The following is a 26,065-nucleotide window of genomic DNA, read 5'->3' as shown; positions in this document are numbered from 1 at the left end:
ACGACAGTGCCTTTTCGATGTTTTGGTAGTAATGACAGACAATTCATTTTCCAAACAGTTTTGTAGTGTGGATGATACTTTTAGTCTCAGAAGAATTTAATAATGACAATATGATAATTCACAAATAATGTAATCAATATTAGTTTTTTTTTCCCAAGCCTCTTTTTTTCCAAGCCTCCTCAAGTGGGGAAAAACACTTCAACAAGAAAGCAACTTAATAATAAAGGGAAAATTATAACTATGATGCTTATTCTTCCCACTTATTTGTAATGATGTTATTAGCTACTTTTACAGAGAAATAAACTATTCGCTATATTCAATGTTTTGAGATATAATTACAAGCAAAGGAAGGATGAATACAAATGTTTAAAAGAAGGAAAAATATCTAAATTGTAAAGAAATTAAATCAATTTTTAGAGCTAGTTTTTATTACAGATATAGAAAAAAAATATTATTACCAGTTTTAACATCTTTCTTTGTTGATATAGTAGCAGAATGAATAGGGCCACACTGTTGAAAATGCTGCACAAAAAATGAATATTAATCCATTAGTTAAAAATACAATTTTACAGATAAATTAGAGATATTTAAAAAAAACAACTGAAAATTCCAATTGTATTTTAAATGACAATCCAACCATAAAACTGCCAACATTTAATGAGTACTATCAGTAATACTTAATTAGGATTCCATCAGTTGAGTGTACTCCATACAGGAGGGTGGGGACTCAGCTGCATAAACTGCATATTACACAACACAAAAAGCATATTACTTACAATTTAGCACAAGATACAAAAATTAAAAAACTTCATCCCACGTCACTGCCCTTGACCTGACAAAGTAAATTTTGCTGCAGCCAACTCTTTAACTAAATTTATTATGGTAATAGCATTCAGAGTAAATGATTTGACTTTCTGCACAAGATATGACATGCATTTAGTATTCAGTGGATAAATTGGGTCTAAACTGGGTCTGTCAGTAGATAAATTGATCATTTCTTCCTCTAGTCTCCCAATAGCTCACCATCGCAGTTTTTTGAGCAAAATGATAGCCGGAGGTCACTGTTACAAACTAGTTATCCCAAATTTCTTCTCTCAGTACCACAGCAAAATTTGCATGCTTGCTCTGAAATATGCAATTTCATGCTCCTTGCAGATGATGTATTTCAACTGCAGCACCACTAATTTGCATACTGAAGTTTTACTCAGCAATTCTTATTTGATAGCATATTCAAATTTTATACGGATGGGCTTATTTTGAATGAGTTATCACTATTTTTGTAATTTTTACTTAATTTTTAGAAACCAGGGTAGCTTAACAATCAAGTGAATGGCATATGAAAGATGAAAAAAGACTATATCAAAGTCTGTTAAAAATGAAGATAACATTAACTATTTTCTTTGACTGTCATGGTGTTGTTCACCATAAATTTCTACTAAGTAGGCAAAGTGTTGCAATTTGAGTATTTTTCAGCATTCGCATGGAGCAAATCACATAAAACAACCTGAAATGTGAAAGTAACTAAGATTTCGTAACATGATAATGTATCTGATCCCAGTATACTTTCTATTAATAAATTTTTGGCTTAAACTTTAATAGATATGGCTCTGCAAGCTTCATATTCTTTTATATGACACTGTGTGGCACTTCTTAATGTTTATGATTAAAATTACCACTTCATAGCCATTATTTTGAATCCATTGATACTTTAAATTTTAAATAGCATATTATCCTTTTTTTTTCATCAAGGCCTGCATACCAGTATTTAACATTTTCACATGCTCAAATCAGAATTAGAGTGATTTAAAAATATATATATTTGTATTTCTTCAATAACCTTAGAAATACATTAACAAGAAAATTAATATTATACATATATATATTAGCTTTCAGATTAACCATGCGCTACTTCTTTTTCCTGCCTTCCAAAAACAGCACCCAACACATCCCCGCCTACGCTTTCTCTCTCTTTTTGCCTCCACTCTACATCCCGGTTTGAATTCCAAATTCCATTCTGAGTACAAAGAAAGTACAGACATATTGTCTATGTTTCACAGGTAACAAACATGTAAATTATTTAAATTCATTTCTGGCCATTAATGTATATTATGTAAATTTTCTTTATTTCATACATCTTAATATTTCATTTTAATCTTATGAGAACATATTTTTGTACACTTGTCTTCATTGTTTAATTGTTTTAACAAAGTTTGCATTGTTTTAATATGATCAAAAGGCGAAAGTGTTAGAGAGCAATTTTTCTCAAGAAAATAAAACTCGCTCTTGTAATAATTATACGTTCCAATTAGAAGATTGCATTTCAAGTTAGACAGAACCACCAATTTCTTACTGCTTCTTAATTAGCAATTTGAATAATTTAAACTCAGTCTTACTATACAGCTTTTTTAATTTTGATTCTTACTTTGGAAATAGGCAAAACACTTTTGCACCTATTAATTATTGTTAATTGATTGGAAATTCATTTTTTCCCCCCTTCAAAAAGTCAACTAATTTCCAGTCAATGATGATAATTATTTAGTTTTTGGTTGCACTTTTACTTTTTCAATTATACATATGCTAATGAGTAAATTCATTTCAATAGAATTCTTACATGACTATTTTATTATCAAAGGCAATAACATATTCAATAATCTATTAGAAAATAAATTATATATATAGTGTACTCTCAATTATCTGGTCTAATACCAGGCAAGGAGATCACAGATAATCCAAACTATTAATTTTCATGCATACTGTATGTGTTTATTTTACCATAATTTTAGTGTATCATTGAAAACATTTACATATTTGTTGAATTTCAATGCATATTTTTTGAAGTACAGTTTAGCCATTGCTTTCAAATTCCCTTTAGTGAACGAAACTCAATAGAGTTTTAACAGAAGTCATTACTGTCTGGCGACTAATGCAATTGTTAGTATTTTCTTCATTTATAGTGAAACGTTTGACATCTGAAACAATATCCACATCACTCAAGCACTGAGAGCCCGGCTCAGTCAAATCACATTCGAACCATTCCTCGATGTTTTTCTGAATGACAATTTTGAAGAACTTTACATTGTCAATTTTTTGCCATACAACATTTGGTTATTGCTTCGATTTCTTCATAATTATATAAATCTCCAATTTCTATAATAGAAAGCAAGCTTGGATTTGCCCATGTATATTATTTACACACTGTTGCATATAGTGTTAAGTGTGTAACTCCCACTCATGAATGATAGTGCCAAGTATGGATAACCTACAAACCAGATATCAAGAGTACATGGTAGTATTAAAATAACTGTATAATTTATATACATAAAAATATTTGTATGATTTTTGCATTCAGTCACTATACATTATTTTTTTTTTACAATTCTAGAATGGTTTTGGATTTTCTTATTAAAATAAGAAATTTCACATGATAAGCATAAACATATAACAATTTATCCTAAGAGTTATTAAAACATCCTTTTTTAAAAGCTGACAAATAATTAAATTTAACTTTTATGCTTGTTACCTTTTTTAAACTTTCCACTGTTGTACTGAAATTTAAATTTTTTACAAATATAGTAGTATTAGGTGCAGGTTCATCATCTGACTCAGCATTCTCATCATTTGGATTCTGAGCAGTTTCCTTAGTTTCTTCTTCTTTGACCTCAGTCTGGGGAGGGAAAATCATTAAATACATGCAGTTAAAAAGAAAAGAAAAACATAAGTGATGAAACCAGATCTCTTGCTCAAAGAAGTGATAATTTTAATTTTGAATACATCAGGGCTAATTCTTATATTTTGGTATAACTGGCTAACTCCTGCAATCAATGTTTTTTTTAACTCTGCCAACAAGTCACCAAGTTTAAATGTAAACAAAAAACTATTGCCACTGGTAAATTTATTCTGGCTTAATTGTTTTATTAAATATAAGAACATGCTTTTAATCAGATGCTACTACAAGTACTGGAAAATTTTATGGCAATAAGAATATATTTTGTGTATTTCAGAACTGTAAGAAAAATTTTTAAAAGATTTGAGTTATAAACAATCTATAATAGTATCACAAATTAAAATATTTTTAATTTTTTAATAACGTAAATGTATGTTTCATGGAAGCATCAGTATAAAATTTTGTGATTAAGATGCTTTCTTTGTATTTAATGCAGTCTTTTATAATACATTATGAATAAAATAAAATACCACTCCAATATGAAGTTTATTTTTTTTAAATGATTCAGCAATAATAACATAAAAAAATTTTTTGGAATTTTTCATTCTCTTTTTGAGACATTTATAAATTAATAATGAAAGAACTAAATAAAAACAGTTCTAATTTGTAACAGTATGAGAGTTTTTTCAAGAGACTTCTGAAAAATCCTAATTCATTCTTATTTAAATATGGATGCAATTTTTTTGTAGGTTGTATAAAAGAATTTACACACACTAGCAAACCATCTCCCATAAGTAGACAACGATAGTTTTCTCATCATCTTTCTATAAATTCTTTTTTAGTAGCACCTCAAATTACCTTCTATTAAATTATTTTTCAGAAAAAAAAAACCCTCCCCTATTTAGCATAATAATGAAGTATTTTAGTATGGACTATAAATTTTTCAATAATTAAAGATTTGACATGAGACATGCTGCAAAAAAGCTCAAACCATATCTGTCTCATCAAAGAATAAATTTTCTCAGACTGAGTTAACGTTCAGAGAAACTAAGCTGTAAAATAAATTATTTGCAATTTCAGCAGAACACTGGATCCTGAAGTTTCTGATGAAGTTAACAAGTTGAGTATTTTCTGATTATCCGCATCCTCACCAAAAACTTGTAAACTCCTTGACAACTTTGGAGAGCATTTGCAAATTTAAGAAAGAAATATTTATTTCGGTATCTTTACATCGGTTTCAATGATGCATCAAGTGCCACAAAGTTTTTTATATTCTTTTTTTTCCACACAAAACAATTACATTTCTCAGTTGAGCTTCAGTTGTCCTTCCTAGGTAAACAGTAATCTGTTTTTGATTAAAAAAAGAAAAAAAAAAAAAAAAAAAAAAAAAAAAATCAGAGAACTGCCCAAGCCTGGCATCACAAACAACCCTGACACTGAAATACTAAAATGAGAAAGAAAAATGCCATGATGCCTTTAAGTGAGCCAATTTATGCTCTATGCATGTAGAAAGCCAAATTCTAGATTCTGTTGAAGACAATGAAACCTGAAATATGCAGTTTACCGCTATGCTAAAATGCCTACAGGAGGGTAATCTTCTGTCACATTGTTAAAAATATGCAGAGAAGTTACCATCTGGGGGGGCTGCTACATGCATACCCTAAGTTGCCACATAAATAGTTTTTGGTGATATCATTAGTTGCCACATAAACATTTCACTGTCTCTTCAATACTTTTTCACCAGTTTTGTCAAGAGGTATGAATAATAAGAAAGTACCACACGATTTATTTGATGAAGAAATTATCTGATAAAAAATGGCTTGGGTAATGAATGGTTGAATAAATACTTTCGATAATATTGAGTTATGAACAAATGGTTTTCAAAGGTAATTTCAGCTACTCTGTGCCACAGAATTAAGACTCAAGGACTTCTGGAAACATGCTGTTAACAGTTTCCATTACTTAATTCTTATTAATAAAGCTTGGCAATAAGTGACTACAAGACCATTAATTTGAATAGGAGGGAAATCATGGCACATTTTTTGAGGAATTTGATACTTAAAATTTTTTTTTTTAATTTATGATATTGCATCTCTAGGGAAAACCATGACTTTGAAAATTAACAATAAAGATGTGGAGGAGTTACTAGAGGACCATGAAAAATTCAATAATTTCAGAAGTAGCAATAAAAGGCAGTTGTGAAGGAAATACCTTTGAAGGAAGAGGAAAGAGAAAGAATGATCCTACTCATGAAATTTATGCAAAATGGAATAAAATGCAAAGTTTTCATGTAGCAATATCACACTGTATTTCACTGTACACAATTTCATGTAGCAAAAGGAAGCTACAACATCAATATTTTCAATGACAATGTTATGTCTTGCTGTTGAAACATTTTAAAATAGAAGCACGACAAAATTAAGATAACAAGCAAGCCATAGAAACAAAACAAAAGCAAGGTAACAAGCAAGTCATAAGAAGCAAAAAAGAAAAAAAAAAAAAAAAAAATAGCGGAAGAACATGTCTTTAGTCCACAATCTCATGACATAGTGTATAGCAGATGCTAGCTAAGCTTTACAATGTAGCTGTGAATTTGAAGATTTTCAGATATTGCAAACAAAAAGCAAAATTGCCTAGTTAATTGGAATTTGTGAAGAAATGTGGAGAAGTGGTAAAAAATGGATGTTGCTATAACAGAGTGATGACAATGCCCTGATCATCAATCAACTAACAGAGGACGAAATCTGTAGTATGGCTCTAAATCCAGAAAATACCACTACCGATCATTAAAAAAGTGACAGTGGTAGCTAAGCACAAAAAAAAATTTAGATTGCCAATTTAATAGGAATTCTCAGTATGGAAATTATAGGATTTGAATAACAGGCTATGTAACTGAACAAGAAATTATTTCTGTCTACATAATTAGAGAGAAAGTATTGTTACGGATTTGGTATTTAAATAGCTTATGTTAGTTGAATTGTAAATTAAATGGTTTTATTTCCCACGCAGTGCAGCATGTGATGAATATTAAAAGAAAGCTAAGCCAGAAAATTGAAAATACAAGAGCGCGTGCATGTAACATTTAATAAATATCTCTTTTTGATTTCGAGAGAAAGTACTAGAAAATTCTCGTGCGCGATTTTAAAATCTTATAAAAAGGAGGAAAACCTCTCAATTCAGTCAGTCAGTTATTTTAGTTAGCTTGCTGTTGTTTTAAGAGTTTGTTTAGAAAACTGCTCTTGTTGATTGTAGCAAATTCACAGATTAGCTTTCTTTAGCTCTTTTGAATTAAGTTCTCTTGAATGTTTGAGTAGTTAAAAGATAACTACTGTGAGATATTGTAATATTGCACGAATATCTGAGAAAATTGAAGTATTGTGTTTTATTTATTTGTGATAATAATAAATCTTATTCATTTTTCATCGGACTTGTGAATTCAATTCCAAATGAACCCGTACGCACGCAACAATTTTTGGTGTCAGGAATGGGGTTTTGAATGCCAATTACAAGAGCGATGGAAGAACAATTCAGGCAAATGATGGCTGCATTTGCTGCTTTCCAAGAAAAGATGGAAGGGGCCATCAACTGCGTTAAGGAAGAAATGAAATTGGGCCAGGAATCCGTTAAGGAAGAAATGAAATTGGGTCAAGATGCAGTCAAAGAAAAGATTGAAGCAGGTCAAGAGAAGATTGAAGCAGGACAGGAAGAGATGAAAAGGGAAATTATCTGCATAATAGAAAATAAATTTGAGGCTATGGAAGGCAGAATGGGACGCAGTTGAAAACAAAGTTGGGCAAATTGAAGAAAACGTTTCTTCTGTCAAACAACAAATAGAACAGAGAGTTTTGGCCATAGAACAACAAATCGATTATAGTTTCTTCTGTGAAAGAGCAAATAGAAGACAGAGTTTCGGCTGTGGAACAACAAATAGGTTAAAGAGATGATTCGGTCAAAGAAGAAATAGAAGGAAGAGTTTGTTTCGTTAAACAACAAATTGACAAGAAAGTTTTCAAAAATTGTTGCGTGGGTACGGGTTTGTTTGGAATTGAATGCACAAGTCCGATGAAAAATGAATAAGATTTATTATTATCACAAATAAATAAAACACAATACTTCAATTTTCTCAGATATTCGTGCAATATTACAATATCTCACAGTAGTTATCTTTTAACTACTTAAACGTTCAAGAGAACTTAATTCAAAAGAGCTAAAGAAAGCTAATCTGTGAATTCGCTACAATCAACAAGAGCAGTTTTCTAAACAAACTCTTAAAACAACAAGCTAACTAAAATAACTGACTGACTGAATTGAGAGGTTTTCCTCCTTTTTATAAGATTTTAAAATCATGCGCGAGAATTTTCTAGTACTTTCTCGAAATCAAAAAGAGATATTTATTAAATGTTACATGCACACGCTTTTGTATTTTCAATTTTCCAGCTTAGCTTTCTTTTAATATTCATCACGCGCTGCACTGCGCGGGAAATAAAACCATTTAATTTACAATTCAACTAACATAAGCTATTTAAATACCAAATCCGTAACAGTATTGGTACAAAAAATGAAGCAACTTAAACAACTTATATTGAAGGAAATGTCTAATAAGGCAAACAAATATTGAGTTTTTTAGTAAATTTTGATTCCCTTAAAGTCATAAATGCTTCATTATTTCATATTTTTAAATTTATAGTTTTACATGTGATCTTACTAGATTAACTTGATGATCTAATATCATGAAAAATCCCAAATTTGGACTTACCAAAGTTCTGACAAGTCCAGATCTTGGACTTTGCATTGATACAACAAGATCAAGAAATTAAATTAATGTTCACATGCTAATCATACCTCATTTGATTGATTCTTAGCTGTATCTGGGGTTCGTTCTTTCATGGCATTGATAGGAGCCCATTCTAAAAACAGAGGTGTGGTATGAAACTGTAAAATATAACACAGTAATTAATTTTTATAGCACGTGGACCAGTAAATCACATCCAAATAAAACAAAATAAACACATTCAAATAAGTGAAGGATAAGCATAGACATTTTTATACACTAAGGAAATAATATAAGCGCTCAAGATTTTTATTCTTAAAAACCAATAAAGGAAATTATGAAATAAATCACATACAAAATAAGACAGAACACTTAAAATAACATGAAAAAAATATACTTAAAAATAAAAAATACTATCAGCTGTCATGCAGTTTTGCAACATTGTTCAAATGGCCAAATACTTGCTCTGAAGCCACGTCAGGAATGGCTAAATCCATCAATCTTTGAGCCGTCTCATTAATAAGAATGCTGCTCAGGACACACCCCAGAGGTAAACCAGTAGAGGGAAAAAACACACAAACATTAAAGCCATATGCGAGATATTAACTCACATCTAAAATCTGGAATCCAGCCTCCATTAATCATTATACTGTCCAAGGCAATGGGTTGTAACATTTATCAGTAAATTTTAATGCCTTAATTTATGAACACTAAAAATTTCTTTTGGAATATTATTTAAAAGCATCATTAAAGAAATTAAATATTAGAACATGTTTTGTTCAACCAAAATTGGAAATAATAATAATAATTAATAAATAAATTAAAAAGCCATTATAAATTGTGAGTTTGAATCTGATTTTAAGAAAATTAACTGAAATGAGGATGGGGAAACTTGACATAAACTTATTTACATTTGCTTAAGTATGTAGAGTAAAAAAAGAGCGATTATAAGCATTTATTTAGATGTTGTACAATTAGATATAAAAAAATATAATAAAACTAAAAAAAATTAAAAAATAAAAGCAAAAAAGGATGAATTTGAAGATAACTTACACTATAAAATTATAAAAGGTGCTTAAGAATTTTCAAGAAAAATTTAACACAGAAAAATGTTTCCTGCAGAATTTTTTCAACAATGGACTTGTTCTCCTCTGCTACCTCCTAAATCATAGTTTACTACTTTTTAGGATAGCAGATCCGATTAATTGACTCAGCTATAGTGATAAAGCTTCTTTATGTTACGTATGAAAATTTACTTACTACTCTGTGCTTCCTAGAATCTTTTAACAATTTTACTATATTAGAAGAAATACTGAAAAATTCTCAGCTGTTTAACAACTTCGTGCCGACTTCATGTTCGTTGCTGTCACTTCTACGTGCCAGCAACGAACACACTCCCTTTCCGGCCGACATGCAGGCGTTTTCCCATTCAGCCCCGACTGTCACGTATTTGTGCCAGTGTCCTGGAACGTTTTAAAAACTATAATTTCTGCCACAAGATGGCACTGTATGTCCATATGGTTTCAGATACATGTACATTAGACCTTCTACTCGAAATGAGAGAAGCATGACTCCCATACACGTGTTTTTGATTCTATAAACAAAAGGGGAAATAAATGTTTCCAAATGGCATGATTTATGACGTCCCTTTAAATTCGCACGTGGTAGTTGCTTATTGTAAGTAGAGAAGTTTTATTTTCGTTAAAGCATTGGGTATTTTGGTTTGCAGTTCAGTTTTTAGAAAATAATTAGATCTTGTTAGACGTGAATTCTTTCTGTTTTTACCGTTGCAATGTCGAAGCATCGAAAATGTTTAACAGAGCATGAAATAGCAGAAATGATGCAAAATATTTCAGATATTGATTCTGAAATTCTGATATTGTTTCTGAAAGATTAACTGAAAGAAATTTCCCAAAACTTTGTTCAGAAGAGACTGATAAGAAAATGAGACGACGATGCTTCATTTGTTCACATTCCCGGAAAAATCCTCCAAAATGGCAAATGAGTTATTACGAGTGCAAGGAATGTAACGTAGGACTGTGTGTAGATCCCTGTTTTCAAATTTTTCATATGAAAAGAGAATTTTAAGTAATATATATAGTTTTCAGATGTATAATGTTAAAAGTCATGAAATGGTGAGTAATGAAAATAAAATATGTAATATATGCATTTAAACAAGAAATAAGGTAATTAAAGTATATATAAAAATATCTATAAAGCCATTTAAATACTCTATAGAGCATTATTAAACAATGCGTTGATACTTCGGAAATTTCATGGATTTAGGCTTAATAGCAAAAAGGCCCCCGGCCCTGGACAGACGCTCGCCTAAGACACTGCCGGCCTCCGCGATAAGCACGCGTTTCCGCTACCAGGAACGAAGGGGTTAATGGAGAAAAGTGCTGGGCAATCCACAATGAAAGTTGGAGTAGAGATCAGGTAAAGTACATGTTGTCAATCTATCTCCTTTATTATCAAGTGATTTTTTTTAAATATCCATTGATAATGAAAAGTAATTTTATTTCTATATATAATGCAAATATATTAATTTAGTGCAGGTTTACTTATTTTATGAACATGCTATATTTAAGAATGCAGCTACAAAATGACAAATTTGTCAACTTTTGAAGTGTGGCAATATTTTCATTAACACAATATTTTGTTGAATCACAAAAATAGCTTTAAGTAATTTTACACTCACGAAGTCTCCAACTAGCAATAAGTGCATTGTTGCCACTATGGTTTGCTTTTTATGTACAAAATAAATCACAAAATAATGAATACTTTTTAATGCAACAAAATTAAGGCACTTTAGTCGGGGGGGGGAATCCCAAATACATCACTGCATTCCTTCAAATTGCCATTTGTGAAAAAAGCAGAGACATATCTGTATTTTGAACGTTTGATCTAACAAGTGACAACGATTTCAATATCAAAGACAATCAAAACATTACAATTATGTAAATGGTCTGTTAAATGAAAATAACAAATCCTTACTTTTTTCAAAGATGAGAAATGCTAAATGACCTCAATTAACACTGCACAAGTGTGAAATACGATGAATACATTCTTACCATTAGAACTTGAAACATATCCCTTCAGAAAAGTTACTTTGGTTGCAACAAGATGGTAGACATTTCAAGTACTACACCAGCAAGTATTTAGATGCAATAAAATAATTCTGTGAGAATTAAAATACAAACAATGCAGATTTTAGAAAAACTGCATTATATCCAAGAATAAACAATTTTTTTCTTTTAATCAGATACTTTCAGACTTATCAGTTCATGATTATTTTGAATCAAGGTACCTAAGTTTACAGAGGCTGCTGAGAGTTGAATAATAATGATTGAAAGAAATATTATTGCTGAATGTAAAAACAAAAGAAATCATAAGGCCATGGATAATACTCCTCCCCAATTTGTCCAAGCATCAAAATAGCAGTCCTCTGAAGAACAAAACCATCTGAAAATGAACATGACTTTACATATCTTACAAATGGCAAAATGTATGGAAGGAACAGATGTGTTTCTGATTTTTCTACTTAAATAGAAGTATCAATTTTGTTACCTTAAAAAATTATCATCATTTTGATACACCGTCAATATAGTATCTTGCAAGATGACAAGCATATTTTACCATGTTGCAAACATATTTGTAAAGCCATTTCTTATAAACTATGAATGCAATTTTGTTCATATTCAAAAGAAGCCAAATAAATTTATATAATTTTAATAATACTGATGTAACTTTTAATTATTAATGCTTCTTACTCGAGTATAGGCCAACTTCTTGAAGGCTGTTCTTGCTTCTGATGGCTCAACAAATTCTACAAGAGCCATTAAACCAGAAGGAGGAACAACAACTTTTGCTACTGTACCAAATTTAGAAAACAGTTCATGTATCTCTTGTGATTGTGTTTTTGCTGGGAGGTCTTTAACTACAATAACTGTCTTACTACGCTCAGCAGCTGGTTGACTTAATGCATCTAACTCCACACCATTGTCTATAAGAAATTTCCTTGATTCTAACACAGCTTGAGTTTCTGCAAGAGCCATGCGTACTGCAACAGAATCCCCAGATCCTTTATGAGATTCCTGTAGTAAAGCAACAAAAAGAATTGATAATTAAAGCCAATCAAATTAGTTTTCCTGTTTCAATCATCAGAAATGCAAAACAAATTAAAGACATTGTATTAAAACCGATTAGTTGGATCAATAGAATAGAAAAGACTCCAGACTTCTAAGAAGAAAGAAATCATTTCTGAACTGCAATATGTACCTGTACTTGAAAACTTTCTTAGTTTTGTGAAACAAACAAACAAACAAACAAAAAATAATAATAATAAATAAAAAATTAGAGCATTCTGAGGAAGAAGTTAATACTTTCATATATGGCAGTTTTAAAAATATTTATATGAGGCATAGCAGCTAGTCTTGAAATACAAAAAATCCGGAATTATTTATTAATCTAAATTTCAACATCATTTTATGTTTTTTCAGGGCTAATTTAATTTGACTTTGTAATTTCTGAAAAGTTTTAATCTAATAAAAATTTATGAAAGAAAAAAAACATATTCATAAAAGAGTTTTTAAACATGATAACAACAAAATTAAAAATTAATCAAGCAAATAAACTTAGAACTATACCATTTAAAGCAAAATTATGCACTAAAATTTACCTATCAGTCTTTATTCCATAGCCATAAAATGCTTTAGAAATCTCTATATTGGATTAAAATAGATTACATTGAAATGAAATTAACCACAAAAATAATACTATAATTTGCTCAAAAAATAAATAAGTAAAATAAAAAATAAAATAATGGAATTTGCATGATTTTCAGTTTTTTAAGAGATGACAATGTTAGCTTTCCTTTCCCCTTGACATTTGGCGATCATTTCTTGTAAAACTACATTTGATACAGATGATCTTAATTCAGATAAGTTAAAAATTAATTTGGAGACTGATAAGCAGTCTGGGTAATGAAAAGAAAAACTAAGTCCCTCAATTTCATTCACAGGCTTGATAGCAACAACACAGTATGACTTCATTTATACGTAATTAGATTTCTAATGGTTTAAATGACTGTATGGGTAGTAATAAAAAGATAAACAATTTTTAATCTGAAATTATCACAAAAGTAACATTTTACAAGCACATACCTATTTTAATGTCAACAATATTAATAAATTTTTAAAAAAATGGACATACAGCACTCAGCAGTTCTGATTTATCGATATTGTACTTCTTAGAAATAACATCTGCAACAGCATTCATCCCAAGGAAAAGAATATTCCAATTATGTGAACTGGAAAAGAAAGGGAAAAAGAGAAATTAAATAACATATACACAAACCCAGCTCTCTTTTCATTTTACATTAGCCTTGCAAATTTACAATTTATTATACTTCACAAAAAACAAAATCTGAACTAGACAGAAATAGAATGTAATCTATTATTATTCATTTCTCCTGATCTAGCATGTAGAGACATTAAGCCCAGTGGTTGAGTTCAGCTAATTTAGCAGAAGTGTTTCTTAAATAACTTTTGGATCAATAAACTGATTGTTAAAATTGATCTGTAATATTTATTTATGGAATTTATTGTATTCAATAGCTGATTTTATTACTTATTTATGCAGCAACCAATTTAAAAAAATTTTAAATCCTATTACTGAGTAGTCTAATAATCAATCAAGACTTCTAGTACAATTTCAAAAGTGTTTCCGTCTATCTATCCTCTTTAACTGAAACATAAACAGCCTTCCAATTAAAAAATGCAGTACCACTAAATGAGATGTAAATTTCTTTGGCCTTTGGGACTAGAAAACAGACAAATTGTACTGCAGTAGATTCTAGGGCATTGCAATATTTTTGATTTTATTAAATGAAAGGGATTCTGACTATTGCAAAGTCATGACTGGTCAGGAGAACACCTCATCATATTGATATTTACGATTCTTTGTAACATAATAGAACCTCAGAAAACAGCTTATATGCATAGTTGTGTAGCACTTCTTGATGACTCTAGAATGTTCTTTTACTTACTGACTGCCTAGAAAACTTCTGAGGCAATGATTTTGATCACCTATTGATTGTATTGTATTACTGACATGTGTTGTTCTAGATATTTTTAATTTTGCCTTGCCACTTAAAGGGGAAAACATTAGTACTTTTAGTGAACTACATCCATGCTTCATCAAGGGTTACAATGTATTTCCATTTATCTACTGCTAAATAGTTTTCAAACAGTTCTACAAATTCATCTGCATTAAGACACATGCCTGGGCAAAAGCTGGTGAACATTATGCTTTTTAAGTTGTAAATCTTACTTTATTATTTTATTTATTACTTCTACAGATGTATTTAAAGACTTTGCAATTAATTTCTGCATTGGTGCATTTTCTCATTAACAACAATGGCAACACTTAAAGAAAAGAAGCATTTTTATCTCCAAAGTGCAAGTCCATCTATTGGAAAATCTAAAGATATGTTGTTTTTAAATATCTTGTGATTTGCTGTTGAATCGAATTTTACGTGGCATAAGCACCAACAACATGATATTTAATAAATAAACTAAACACACAAAACGTTAATAATAAAAAGACAAAAAGAAGTTTTGTAAGGCTATCTTAGTAAGAAAACAGAAAGATGTATGCCAAAACTTAATGCTACAATGAGAATTCTAAACATATACTGTTATGCTGCATTTAAAATTTTTGTAATTTTGCTGTTGAACTGTATATGGTGTAAGTGTGAAGATATGTATGCTTGATAATAAAGGGAAAAAAAAAAAATATGAAAGGGATTTTAGATTTTAAATTACGTCCAAAGGGGCATTTTTTTAACGTTTTGCGTGTTACCTTTATTTATTAAATATCATGTTCTTCGCACTTAAACCATGAAATTCAGTTCAATACCAATGTCGCAAAATAATTTTAAAATGAGCAGATCTTTAGAATTTCCAATACACAATTCTGCTCGCTGGAGATAAAAAGGTTTTTTTTCCTCATACAGTGTTGCCATTGCTTGCTTTTAACTCATAAGTTTGTTAATGAAAATTTGCTAAAGTTTTACAAAATATGAAATCGATAATAAAACAAATTCCAAATTTGGGTTTCCACATTCCCATATTCACAGTAGGATTACGCCATTCAAAATTGGATGGCTCTAGGTACTGTTGTTTTATCACAATGTGAGAAACGTACATACATTTATGCAGATTCATCATTATTTAATTTACAGTAGGATTACGCCATTCAAAATTGGATGGCTCTAGGTACTGTTGTTTTATCACAATGTGAGAAACGTACATACATTTATGCAGATTCATCATTATTTAATTTCTTCAAATATAATACAGAGCGATAGTATTTGGTGGCAACGATTTGAAAAGCCTTTTAAAATTTTCAATGCAAAATCACAAAACAAAAACAATAGTCGTTCAGGGACAAAGCCCCTTTGGACGAAAAATAAATAAAATTCTGCTTACCTGCCACTCAATTCTTTCATTTTAGACTCCTTCTTTTTCTTAAAATTGGTTTCTGAAAAAATAGATATTACTCAAATTAATATATATATATTAACCAAATTTCAGTTAGCCAGGAGCAAAAGATATTTGAAGTAACAGCCTACTCTTAATAATTCAGAATGCAAAATAATTCTATACAAAATACTGATAAAATAACATATTATAAGAACACAACACTTAGAAAGTTAACTGTAAATGAAAAAAAAAAAAAAAAAAACTGTAAAACATTTATGACTTGCTAAATTAATGTCTAAATGAAAAGTTTTTACACATTTGCTCTCTATTTTATTGCTTGTTCTTTCTATCTCCCTTTCTTTTATTGGTACTTTTCTATTAATAGAGTGGCAATTACCAAATTAGGTAGCCTGTTTATATTGTGTTAGAAGTAGCTTTGCAATGCTTAATGAACTTGTTGCCAAATTTGTGCAATTCTCTATGCAAAAACAGCGATTGCCAAGTACACTGCATTAAAAAGAAAGGGGGGACAGTTCTATATCTCCCATTCTACTGGGTGAAATTGATGAAATTCAACTTACGTTTTTCATGTTTTGAAAGCGTGACTTAGGATATGTATTAGATTTATATACAGCATCGTTCTAATATACGCATGCTAAAAAAGAAAAGTCCGATTTATCCATATTTCAATTCTATAACTCAAATTATGCCAAACTGCCAAGTTTTGTAAAAATTGCATGAGCAGTTTTTAAAAAATTAGCTCTCAAAATTTTAGCTCCTCAGTGTTAATTGAATTGATATACAGTCAAAAGTCGTTAATTCGGACACCCATAATTCGGAATGATCTATAATCCGGACCTCAAAGCTACAAACTTACTGCGCATGCGTCGCATTGATGCATGCGCGTAAGACCTTTACGGCTGCGAATATGCATGTGCGCATGCCCAAAATACGTTTACGCATGCACGTTTAATGTATAACGGATGGTATAAGCTAAGCTAAAATTATCTAATTCAGTTAATGTTGCAGATTGCGTTTTTCCTTAAGCTTCAAATTGGATCCGGCTTATTATTTTTTGCAGACCGTTAGAGCAATTTTATAAAAGTAAGCTTGAACTTTCGATTATGTCAAATAGAATTTCCGATATATATTTACTAATATGTAAAGGATCTACAAAGCGAAAGTATGTTTCAAAGTCCATTACACAAAAAGTGGAATTGCTGCAAAAAATGGATAAAGGCATCTGCTTTGTTTATCTAACCATTCCGAAATCTGTTTATCAATTTCACGCTGCTCTGCGGCGGGGGGATGCTGCAGTGCGCAATGAATTGGAAGTTGATCTTGTCACCACTATCCTTATCTTCAGGGCAGATGTTTTTACTTTATTTGGCTTATAATTCCTTACTAAATGTAGTATTTCATCTCAATGTATTCCGTTTTTGATATGATTTAAATCAAATTCCTCGTCATTATAATTTGCTTCCGATAGCGAAGAAAGTAAAGTAAACAAATAAATATTAAGCTTTTCTTTTTGTAAATTCTGATACCCTTTAGACCATAATTGTTCTTTATTTCATAAACTATGGTTTCATATTTTTAATTTTATAATTTCTGCATGCCATCTTACCAGATTTAAACTGATGATCTATAATCCGGAAAAATCGATAATCCGGAATCGCCGAAGTCCCGACGAGTCCAGATTAACGACTTTTGACTGTATATTTATTAATATCTTTTTTAATTAAACTTATAAGGTATTTCTCTCGCCTTCTTAGCATGCCTTTGTGGTGTAGTTGTCAGCACGCTCGACGTGTATTCGAGAGGTCTGTGGTTCCAGTCCCAGCGAAGGCATTGCTCATTTTTCATTTTTCCTGCTTGAAAATAACCTAATGTCTCTACAGTGGCACCCGAACTCAAAGATGGTGAGTAATGATTCTTCACCACCAGGATATGGCGACTGGGTCTCCTAAAAACCCCAGTCATCCTTTAAAAGGGGGGAGTACATAAGGTATTTCTCCTGTCTTCTTAGTGTAGTGGTCAGCAAGCTCGACGTGTATTTAAGAGGTCCATGTTTCGAGTCCCGTCGAGGGCATTGCTCATTTTTCATCTTTCCTGCTTCAAAATAACCTAATTTCTCTGCAAACTTACTCGACTCCATTTTCCAGAATTTGAAATTTAGGCTTAATCCAAACATAATTCGACCCTTTATGATTTATTTTAAAAATTTTTATAAATTTTTCGAAAAAAATTTGGATTATAATCTACAATATTTTTAAAATCATCTTAAAGTAAATGTATTTAAGCATACCTGCAAAAAATTACAGTTTTTTATTAAAATTTTTCTAAGATATACATGAATTTCATTCATTTTACATATTGGCACATTTTGAAATTCGGCATCTTTTTTTTTTTTTTTTTTTTGAGAGATAATAATGCTAACGCCAAATGTTGTTTATGCACTTTGCTAAAATTATTTAAAAGTATGAATGATGAACATTTTCTCTGCTCACCTACAATGAAAAAAAGGAAAGGACTATAGTTTGCTATAAGTTAAGAAGTTTGCCATGTAAATTACTCTCAGTACAAACTGAAACAATGCAGCAAGATAAATTTTTGAATTTCTCCGTAAAGTTCGCACCAAATTTTACAAAATTTAATATTTAGGCATAATTTGAGTCGTAGAATCGAAATATGGAAAAAAATTGGTATACCATTTTAAAAAAAAGTCCGATTTTGTGGCAAAGTACCTATGTTAAAATAATCCTATATATCCTAAGTCGCGCATTCGAGGCACGGAAAACGCAATTTGAATTTTGTCAATCGGCCCGGTAGAATGGGAGATATAGAACTGTCTCCTTTTTTTTTTTTTTTTTTTTTTTTTTTTTTTGTGCGCAGTGTACACGGGAAGAACAGCAGTTTGGGCATGGCAGACATTATGCATTACATACTTTCTATTACATGATACATTAAAGCTATCACAAGTTCATTTATTTATATGAAGATTTACAAATCACAAGAGTTGGTGCCATCTAGTAGAATTCTGTGCCAATGATTGCGCTTATCACTAAGTGGAGTCCCGTTAACAGAAAAGTCTTCTTTTTTAAAAATCTTAATGAAGTTCTAAATAATAATAATATGAAGATCATTTAACCAAATACAAAAATGAAATAATAGCTGAAAAAAAGTAGAATAACAGCAATGAAATTTAAATTTAAGCATGTAGTTAAATATGAAAGATAAAGAAAAACAGAGTAGATAACCAGTTTAGTACTATTGAAAAATGTAAAATTATAGATTTAGCATCTCAAAGCTTTGCTGTTAAAGAGGTGATGGATAATATTACTTTTACATAAGTCTATGAAAGCAACTACTTCATTTCTTCTGAAACACAATGATAATACTAACATTAGCAAATCTTTATTTATTATGTTTTTAAGAAAATGCAAAAGAAATTGTATTTTTTATTGCAGAAGGAAACATGTATGTTTATAGTCAGGGAAAAACTGAAAATGTTTTTAACAAAAATATTTCACATCTACACTTTTATTTTAGAGAACTAATTTTACATACCATTTTGATCATCAGAATACTCTTTTTTGGGTTTAGCAGGAATTAAATGGAGCACTCGACCCTAGAAAAACATAATTAAAAAATATATATATAATTTAAAAAACATTTTGAGTATTACATTGACCCAAACCAATAGACATACAAACCTGAAATATTGTACCATCTAATGCAGAAAATGCTTTAACTGCGTGTTCTGCAAAAACATACGACACAAATGCAAAACCCATTCCTTGTTTTGTAATTAAATCAACTGGATGATTAATTTCAGCTAATGGACCTTAAATTAAAATAAATACACATAAAAATAAAATAAATCAGAAAAAAAATTATTTAAGAACAAACATAACAACACAAATACTTCATTTACAACTTTTAAAATAAATTACCATATTTGGAAAACAGCTCCTCTAATTCAGCTTCAGTCACACTATAACAAAGGTTTCGAACATAGATCCTTCCAGTCTACAGTAAAATAAATTCATTAGTGTAGTTATTACTAGGGCAAAACACATTACTTTTCATAATAAAATACTGAAGTATTTAAATTAATGCTTTTAAATGTGATTAATATGAAAATACATCATATGTTGACAGCCATTTAATTACAATATTCATTAAACTTAGTTTTAAAATCTGAGGAAACAAGTAAAGTAATTGTGATACAAACACAGATACGAATACAAAAAATTTTCATTTCAGCTTGAAATGTTCTTTTACATCACAGAAGGAAAAAGCTAGTGAATAAACTTTTGAAGAAAAATACAAACAGTATTTTGTATATAAAAGATTTACCTCTGCAAGTAACTCTTCATTTTCTTCCTTTGTATTTTCAGTCTATAAAAATGAAATATAATTTATCATTTCTCAGTTACTTTCAAATAACATTATTTAAAACTCTTTTTAAGGACATTGTTAAAATTTATCTAAAAAATAATGTAATGAAATATATATGCAACCAAAACCCACTGATGCATTATCTTACAAATATGCTGAAATTGATAATCACAAATAAAAGTAACACTTAAGATTCTTTTATATATTTTTGTCTGAAATAGAAATGAAAATTTTAATTGAAAAGCAAAATAACCTGTTTGTCACTTTTATCTTTGACATCATCTACAACTTTTTTAACATACTTTACAACATCTACACGATGTCCATCTAAAAATATAGAACAAACAGATATTTAGTAAATTATGTTCATATAAACATATTTAATAAGTACATGTATAAAACAGTAAATTAAATATAAAACTAAGTTTCAACAGCAAAAAAAAATTCAAATACATTTTAGAGATTATAAATGTTTTTACATTTCCCATTTGCATGTTAACCCATTACTTACCAAAATTGTATTTGCACACCGGATAAAATTACATGTAAAGTAAACAGTTTTAGACTTTTTATTAATAATTCAGTGGTTATGTATTTAGAATCACCAAGTATTGGAAATTTTATGACACTGTAGACTGATAATTGAGGCAGTTTATGAAAATGCCATTAAGTATAAAAGGGTATGTTTAGATGACAAATGATAAAATGTAGCAGAGCAGGTATGACAAAAGTTATAAGCATTACAAAAAAAAGGGAAAATGTTAAAATTTTAATTTACTAAACGAAACAAAGCTTATATGCATAAAAATTTTTAGAAACTCAGAAAGGGAACATTTCCCAGACTTTGTAATTTGGAAAAGTTAACGGGTTAGAATGAAAAGAGTTTAATGGATATAAGGATCACTCTTGGATGACTATGGTTTTTATATAAATTGTAATCATTGTCTACAAAGAGAAATATCCTTGTTAGCCCAAAGGGCATTAGCCCAGAAGGGCTATTAATTTCGTTTTTGTATTTTGTGTCAAAAACTTTAAATGTCCATTTCACTTTTGAAATTGTTGCCACCAAATATTATCACCCTGTGATATTAAAAGAAATTAAATAATAAAGAATCTGCATGAATGTATGTATGTTTCTTGTATGAGCCATCAAATTTTGAATAACGTAATCCTCCACTGAATATGGGCATCTGGAAGCCCTAATTTGGAATTAGTTTTATAACCAATTTCATATTTTGTAATTCTTTAGAGAATTTTCGATTAACAAACTCAATGATTTCAAAATGAGCAATGGCAACACTGTACAGAAAAAAAAAAAAAAAAAAAAAAAAAAAAAAAAAAAACTCCAACATGCGAGACTGTGTACCAGATATTCTAAAGACATACTCATTTTAAAATTATTTTGCGATATTGTTATTGGATAGAATTTTAGGGTATAACTGTGAACAACATGATATTTAATAAAAGAAGGTAACACACAAAACGTTAAAAAAAATACACCTTTGGGCATAATTTTCTTCCTCTTTTTTCGATATTTTTTACTTCTAACATATGGTTTGCTAAATATGAAAAAAATAAATATAAAATAACAGAAATTTCAAGGTTCATGAATTTTTATATCCCCCCTAAAAAAAAACTGCTTGTACAGGATCTACGACTACTAATTGCCTTAGCATAATGAACTGAATGTCACTGAAAGATACCATTCAAGTAATCACCAAAAACATATAGATTCTAAAGATCAGCCTTGTCATACACCAGCTGAAAGCGCTTATCATGTTAAGTATGTGGTTATAACTGAGTGTGTACCAATTGATTAGATAAGTGTTGTTTGTATATAAGGCTGTACAAAGTTATTTAGGCATAACTAAAACCCAGACTGTCTAGCAATTAATTTGACTTGCACATTCCAATTTAAGTGATTAAAACCGGGTCGTTAATGAGCATAAATTTATACTGAAAATTTTTTCTCCTCACAGAAAACATGTATTATTAGCTAATGACTTAACCTTATGTTTTGGTTTATTTACCCTCTTTTGGCATCAAGAAGCTTTGTACTTTGATAGATAATTCTAGAAATATTATCAATGCTCAATAGCATATTTAATGTGGTAGTTTCTTATATGGGAAAATGTGAAATAGCTTGTTGGAAGTTTCAGTGAATTGGCTACAACTTACATTCAATACACTCTTAAAATCTCAAGTTCAGTAACAGTTTTGTTAGGAAGACATTCATATTAGTTGCAACTAGAATTTTTTTTAAAGGCAGTTTGTTTAAAATGAAACCAATGAATTTAGAAGTTAACAATATTAAAAAATACATTTTAGTTACTTTGTTTTAATAAGAACTGGATTTGAAAATACCAAAATGTAAGCAATCACATGTCTATGCTCTCAGTGCTACTCTAAATAAGCATATTTTCACACTTGGCAAATACAATTCATATTCCTAAATCTAAACAATTAGTTATATACATACCAACAGAAAGTTTACATACTGAATTTGAATTTACATTTGTGAATACAATTAAAAACGATGTAAAGCTGATACTGAAACATGAGGTTCAAGATTCAAAAAAATTTAATGTCATCAAACAGGCCAAAATTAAAGGGTAGAAATGTTTTCCAGCAGGTAAAATCTACACTAAATGCACAGAAATTTACTTTTATAATGTTTTAAAGAAAAACTTGAGCTATCTGAAAAAGTTAAAATTTTTTAAAAATTATTTCTTATTAAATGTAAATCATCTAAGTCTGCTATTAGAGAAAATATGAAAGCTCCCTCTTGCAACCAGCTGATCTTTCTTCTCTAAATAATCAATTTGACAGATTCAAGAACAGATCCAAAATTGCTATAATTCTCTAAGTAATAGGTCTAAACAATGAAGGTACACCAGGCAGGTAATATTTAACTTCATTTTAATCAGATGTATAGTGAAATGATGTTTAGAGTTAATAATTCATTTATTTAAAAAAATTTATAATCTAAATATGACATTTGTATTCCAGAGATATTCTTACTTATTATTCTTACTTCAGAATTTCCTTAAAATAACATGATTAAAAATACTATTTAGTTACTTTGTTTTAATAAGAACTGGATGAGTTGAGGCCCAAAAGATAAATGTAAGGTAAGCAAATGTTTAGTGATATATTGTTAGCTATTTGTTTTCAGGCATATCAGTACAGTGAATGTAGACTTATATTGAAATCACTTAGACAGACATGACTATTGCAAATAGAAGTAGTTATGCGGTTATATATATGATAACTACCTATGTGGTTTATTTAGTATTTAAATAGTGTAATCATTCTGCAAGTATATTATGATAATTAAACTCCTTTCTCTCATTCTGCAATTTCACTTAGTACTTACATATTAACAAACCCATCTTTATGCAATTTGGTGACTTTTTTTACAAATGAAAAAATTACATATTGGATGCAAGTTGGTTTTTGTGACATTTTTTAGAAAATGATCTGTAAACTATCAAAATTTATCATAAATAAAAGGTAAACGAGATGAAAAGAAAACATACTTTAGTAATTTAAAATATAAATTGTAATTATTATATATGAATCATATGACAAAATTAAAAAAAGCACATTCTTCTCAAAATCTTTTCATAATTTTTTTTAACTATTCTTCTTTCCAAGTAGCAGTAACCTGTTTAAGCTTAAAAAAAAATATCAGAGAATTGCACAGACTTTGGTCATGCTGGCTGTCTACACTAAATGCATCTTTTCATTCTTCCTTTTAGAGATATTACTGCAAAATTTCAAATTCCTGTTGAAATTTTACAGCAGTTTCTTCCACTGATGGAAAATTCCACACGCACTTATTAAAGCAAAAAATATAATCATTCGATTATAAAAATTGCTGGAACTAGGAATACAACAAATACCTAATTATAAGACCTTAACAAATTTTAAAAAAGGGGTCATATTTTCATGTAAACACAGCAATTGTAATGCTGAAATAAATTGATTTAAGAAACTGCTTTTAATAAAAACAGCACCATTTAAAAAATTTGTACACATTTTAAAATACAACAATAAAATTGGAAAAGAATTGCAAAGAAATTATTAATTTTATGGTCAAATTGACAAGCAGACAGATATACGACTGAAAAATACTGAAATACATGAACAGTTAAAATTGAAAACATTAGCTTCGCATATTTCACAAAAATATATTCAAATATATATTTTTTTTAATCCTCTTCATAGCACTTTTAAAAGAAGTTTTTTTTATTTACATTTCCTTTTTATCTTTTGTTTTAGTCTTAATTGCAGAAATACTAAACAAAACTCAATAACCCATTTATTGTTTGAAGATTAGACAACTTTCAGCTGAATTTCCTTAAACTATCTTATTTGGTATTTAAGAATAAATCTTCCAGCTTTTTCAGTTACATTATTGAGTCTTTATATCTATTTTATCTTGTTTTTAAAAGTACCTTCTGGAATTTTTTTTTTTAATATTCATGGAGTTATACTATATACGTATTATTGCTAACATCAGAATTTAATACTCTCTTTTTATTAGAAACAGCTCTCAAAAGTTCTAATATAAAAATTCATATTCTAAAGTATTTTAGATAAGAAGTATAATTAAATTATGTTCTGATTATATTTAAAATTTTCTCTAGATACAAACTAGTAAAATTTTCGAAAAACTGAAAGTAAATTATGAAATAAGGTTCTTACAATACCTATTTTTACAAATGCTAAATTCTTTTGAAAAAATAACAGAAAAACCCTGCTAAAAATTCCTTATTTTTACCCAGAGCTTGCCTCATCGCTTTCTCTTTTTTAAATTTAACAAATAGATTTTTAAAAATATGTACAATTAAAACTTAATGAAACAAAGTTCTTCCTATACCTATTCTTACAAATGTTAGAAATTCTATTGAACAAAATTAACAGCATACTCACCTAAAAATCCTTTATTTTTATTGAGAGCTCGCATCATCTCTTTTTCTGTTTTAAATTTAACAAATGCAAAGCCTAATAAAATAAAATATATTAAGTAAAATAATTTTAAGTTATTTAACATAACAAACATTACCAAATCTAAATTCATTCATGAAATCATTTATCATATGAAAATAGGGCATCTTAAAGGCAGACTATAAATAAAAATACCTTTCTGTTTTGGAGGAAGACGAAGACTGGCAATTCTTAGCGGATGAAAAAAAGCCTTAATCTGCTTCTGAAAACAGATAATCAAAATGAATATTATACTAGGAACATAAGAAAGTCTTATACTTCAGTGCATTTATTACAATAAGTTTATGAAACTTACCCTTCTACATTTACAAGGCAAATTCTTTATTTTCACAGTAAATGAATCATCAAATGTTTTTTCCTACAATAAAAATAAGTAGAATTCTATGAACTGTTTACTATTTTGAGCTAAAAAAATATAACAAAATAAAATTAACATACATGATAAGTGGGTAATGGTGTATATGCAATTTACAGCTTTCAGTAAGAGAAAAAAATCGGGGCTTCTCACTGGGTGCACATTTAGTATTTATCCTAAATAAATTAATTACATGCAATACATATTTCATTGACATTTTTTTTACTAATTTGTTAAATAAAAATGAATATTTAATGAATAGGAACTTGTGATATGATCATTGGATAGTACCACACAACAAGTGCTTTCACATTATTTCATTGAGCATGGTGGAGATTCTTGAACGAAAGTGATGACTATTTTTTGCTGAC

At 29.3% G+C, this 26,065-nt stretch overlaps 1 protein-coding gene across 1 annotated transcript in view; it reads right to left on the bottom strand.

The window, feature by feature from the left end:
* LOC118189441 (putative RNA-binding protein 19) overlaps positions 1-26,065 on the bottom strand; it is a 138,801-nt gene that overhangs the window by 91,619 nt on the left and 21,117 nt on the right. The window contains exons 8-21 of the mRNA XM_035360044.2: positions 25,635-25,697; positions 25,475-25,541; positions 25,265-25,336; positions 20,580-20,653; positions 20,285-20,326; positions 19,879-19,954; positions 19,639-19,769; positions 19,493-19,553; positions 15,929-15,980; positions 13,650-13,746; positions 12,209-12,532; positions 8,507-8,596; positions 3,521-3,664; positions 459-522 (exon numbers count right to left, since the gene is read on the bottom strand). Coding sequence (XP_035215935.1) covers positions 459-522; positions 3,521-3,664; positions 8,507-8,596; positions 12,209-12,532; positions 13,650-13,746; positions 15,929-15,980; positions 19,493-19,553; positions 19,639-19,769; positions 19,879-19,954; positions 20,285-20,326; positions 20,580-20,653; positions 25,265-25,336; positions 25,475-25,541; positions 25,635-25,697 — 1,357 coding nt within the window. The remainder of the gene's footprint in view (positions 1-458; positions 523-3,520; positions 3,665-8,506; positions 8,597-12,208; positions 12,533-13,649; positions 13,747-15,928; positions 15,981-19,492; positions 19,554-19,638; positions 19,770-19,878; positions 19,955-20,284; positions 20,327-20,579; positions 20,654-25,264; positions 25,337-25,474; positions 25,542-25,634; positions 25,698-26,065) is intronic.

This window comes from Stegodyphus dumicola, chromosome 5 (assembly GCF_044657685.1).
Source record: "Stegodyphus dumicola isolate Sdum_Otavi_A_Nest chromosome 5, ASM4465768v1".
Classification (NCBI taxonomy): domain Eukaryota; kingdom Metazoa; phylum Arthropoda; class Arachnida; order Araneae; family Eresidae; genus Stegodyphus; species Stegodyphus dumicola.
This window is presented reverse-complemented; position numbering and strand designations above follow the sequence as displayed.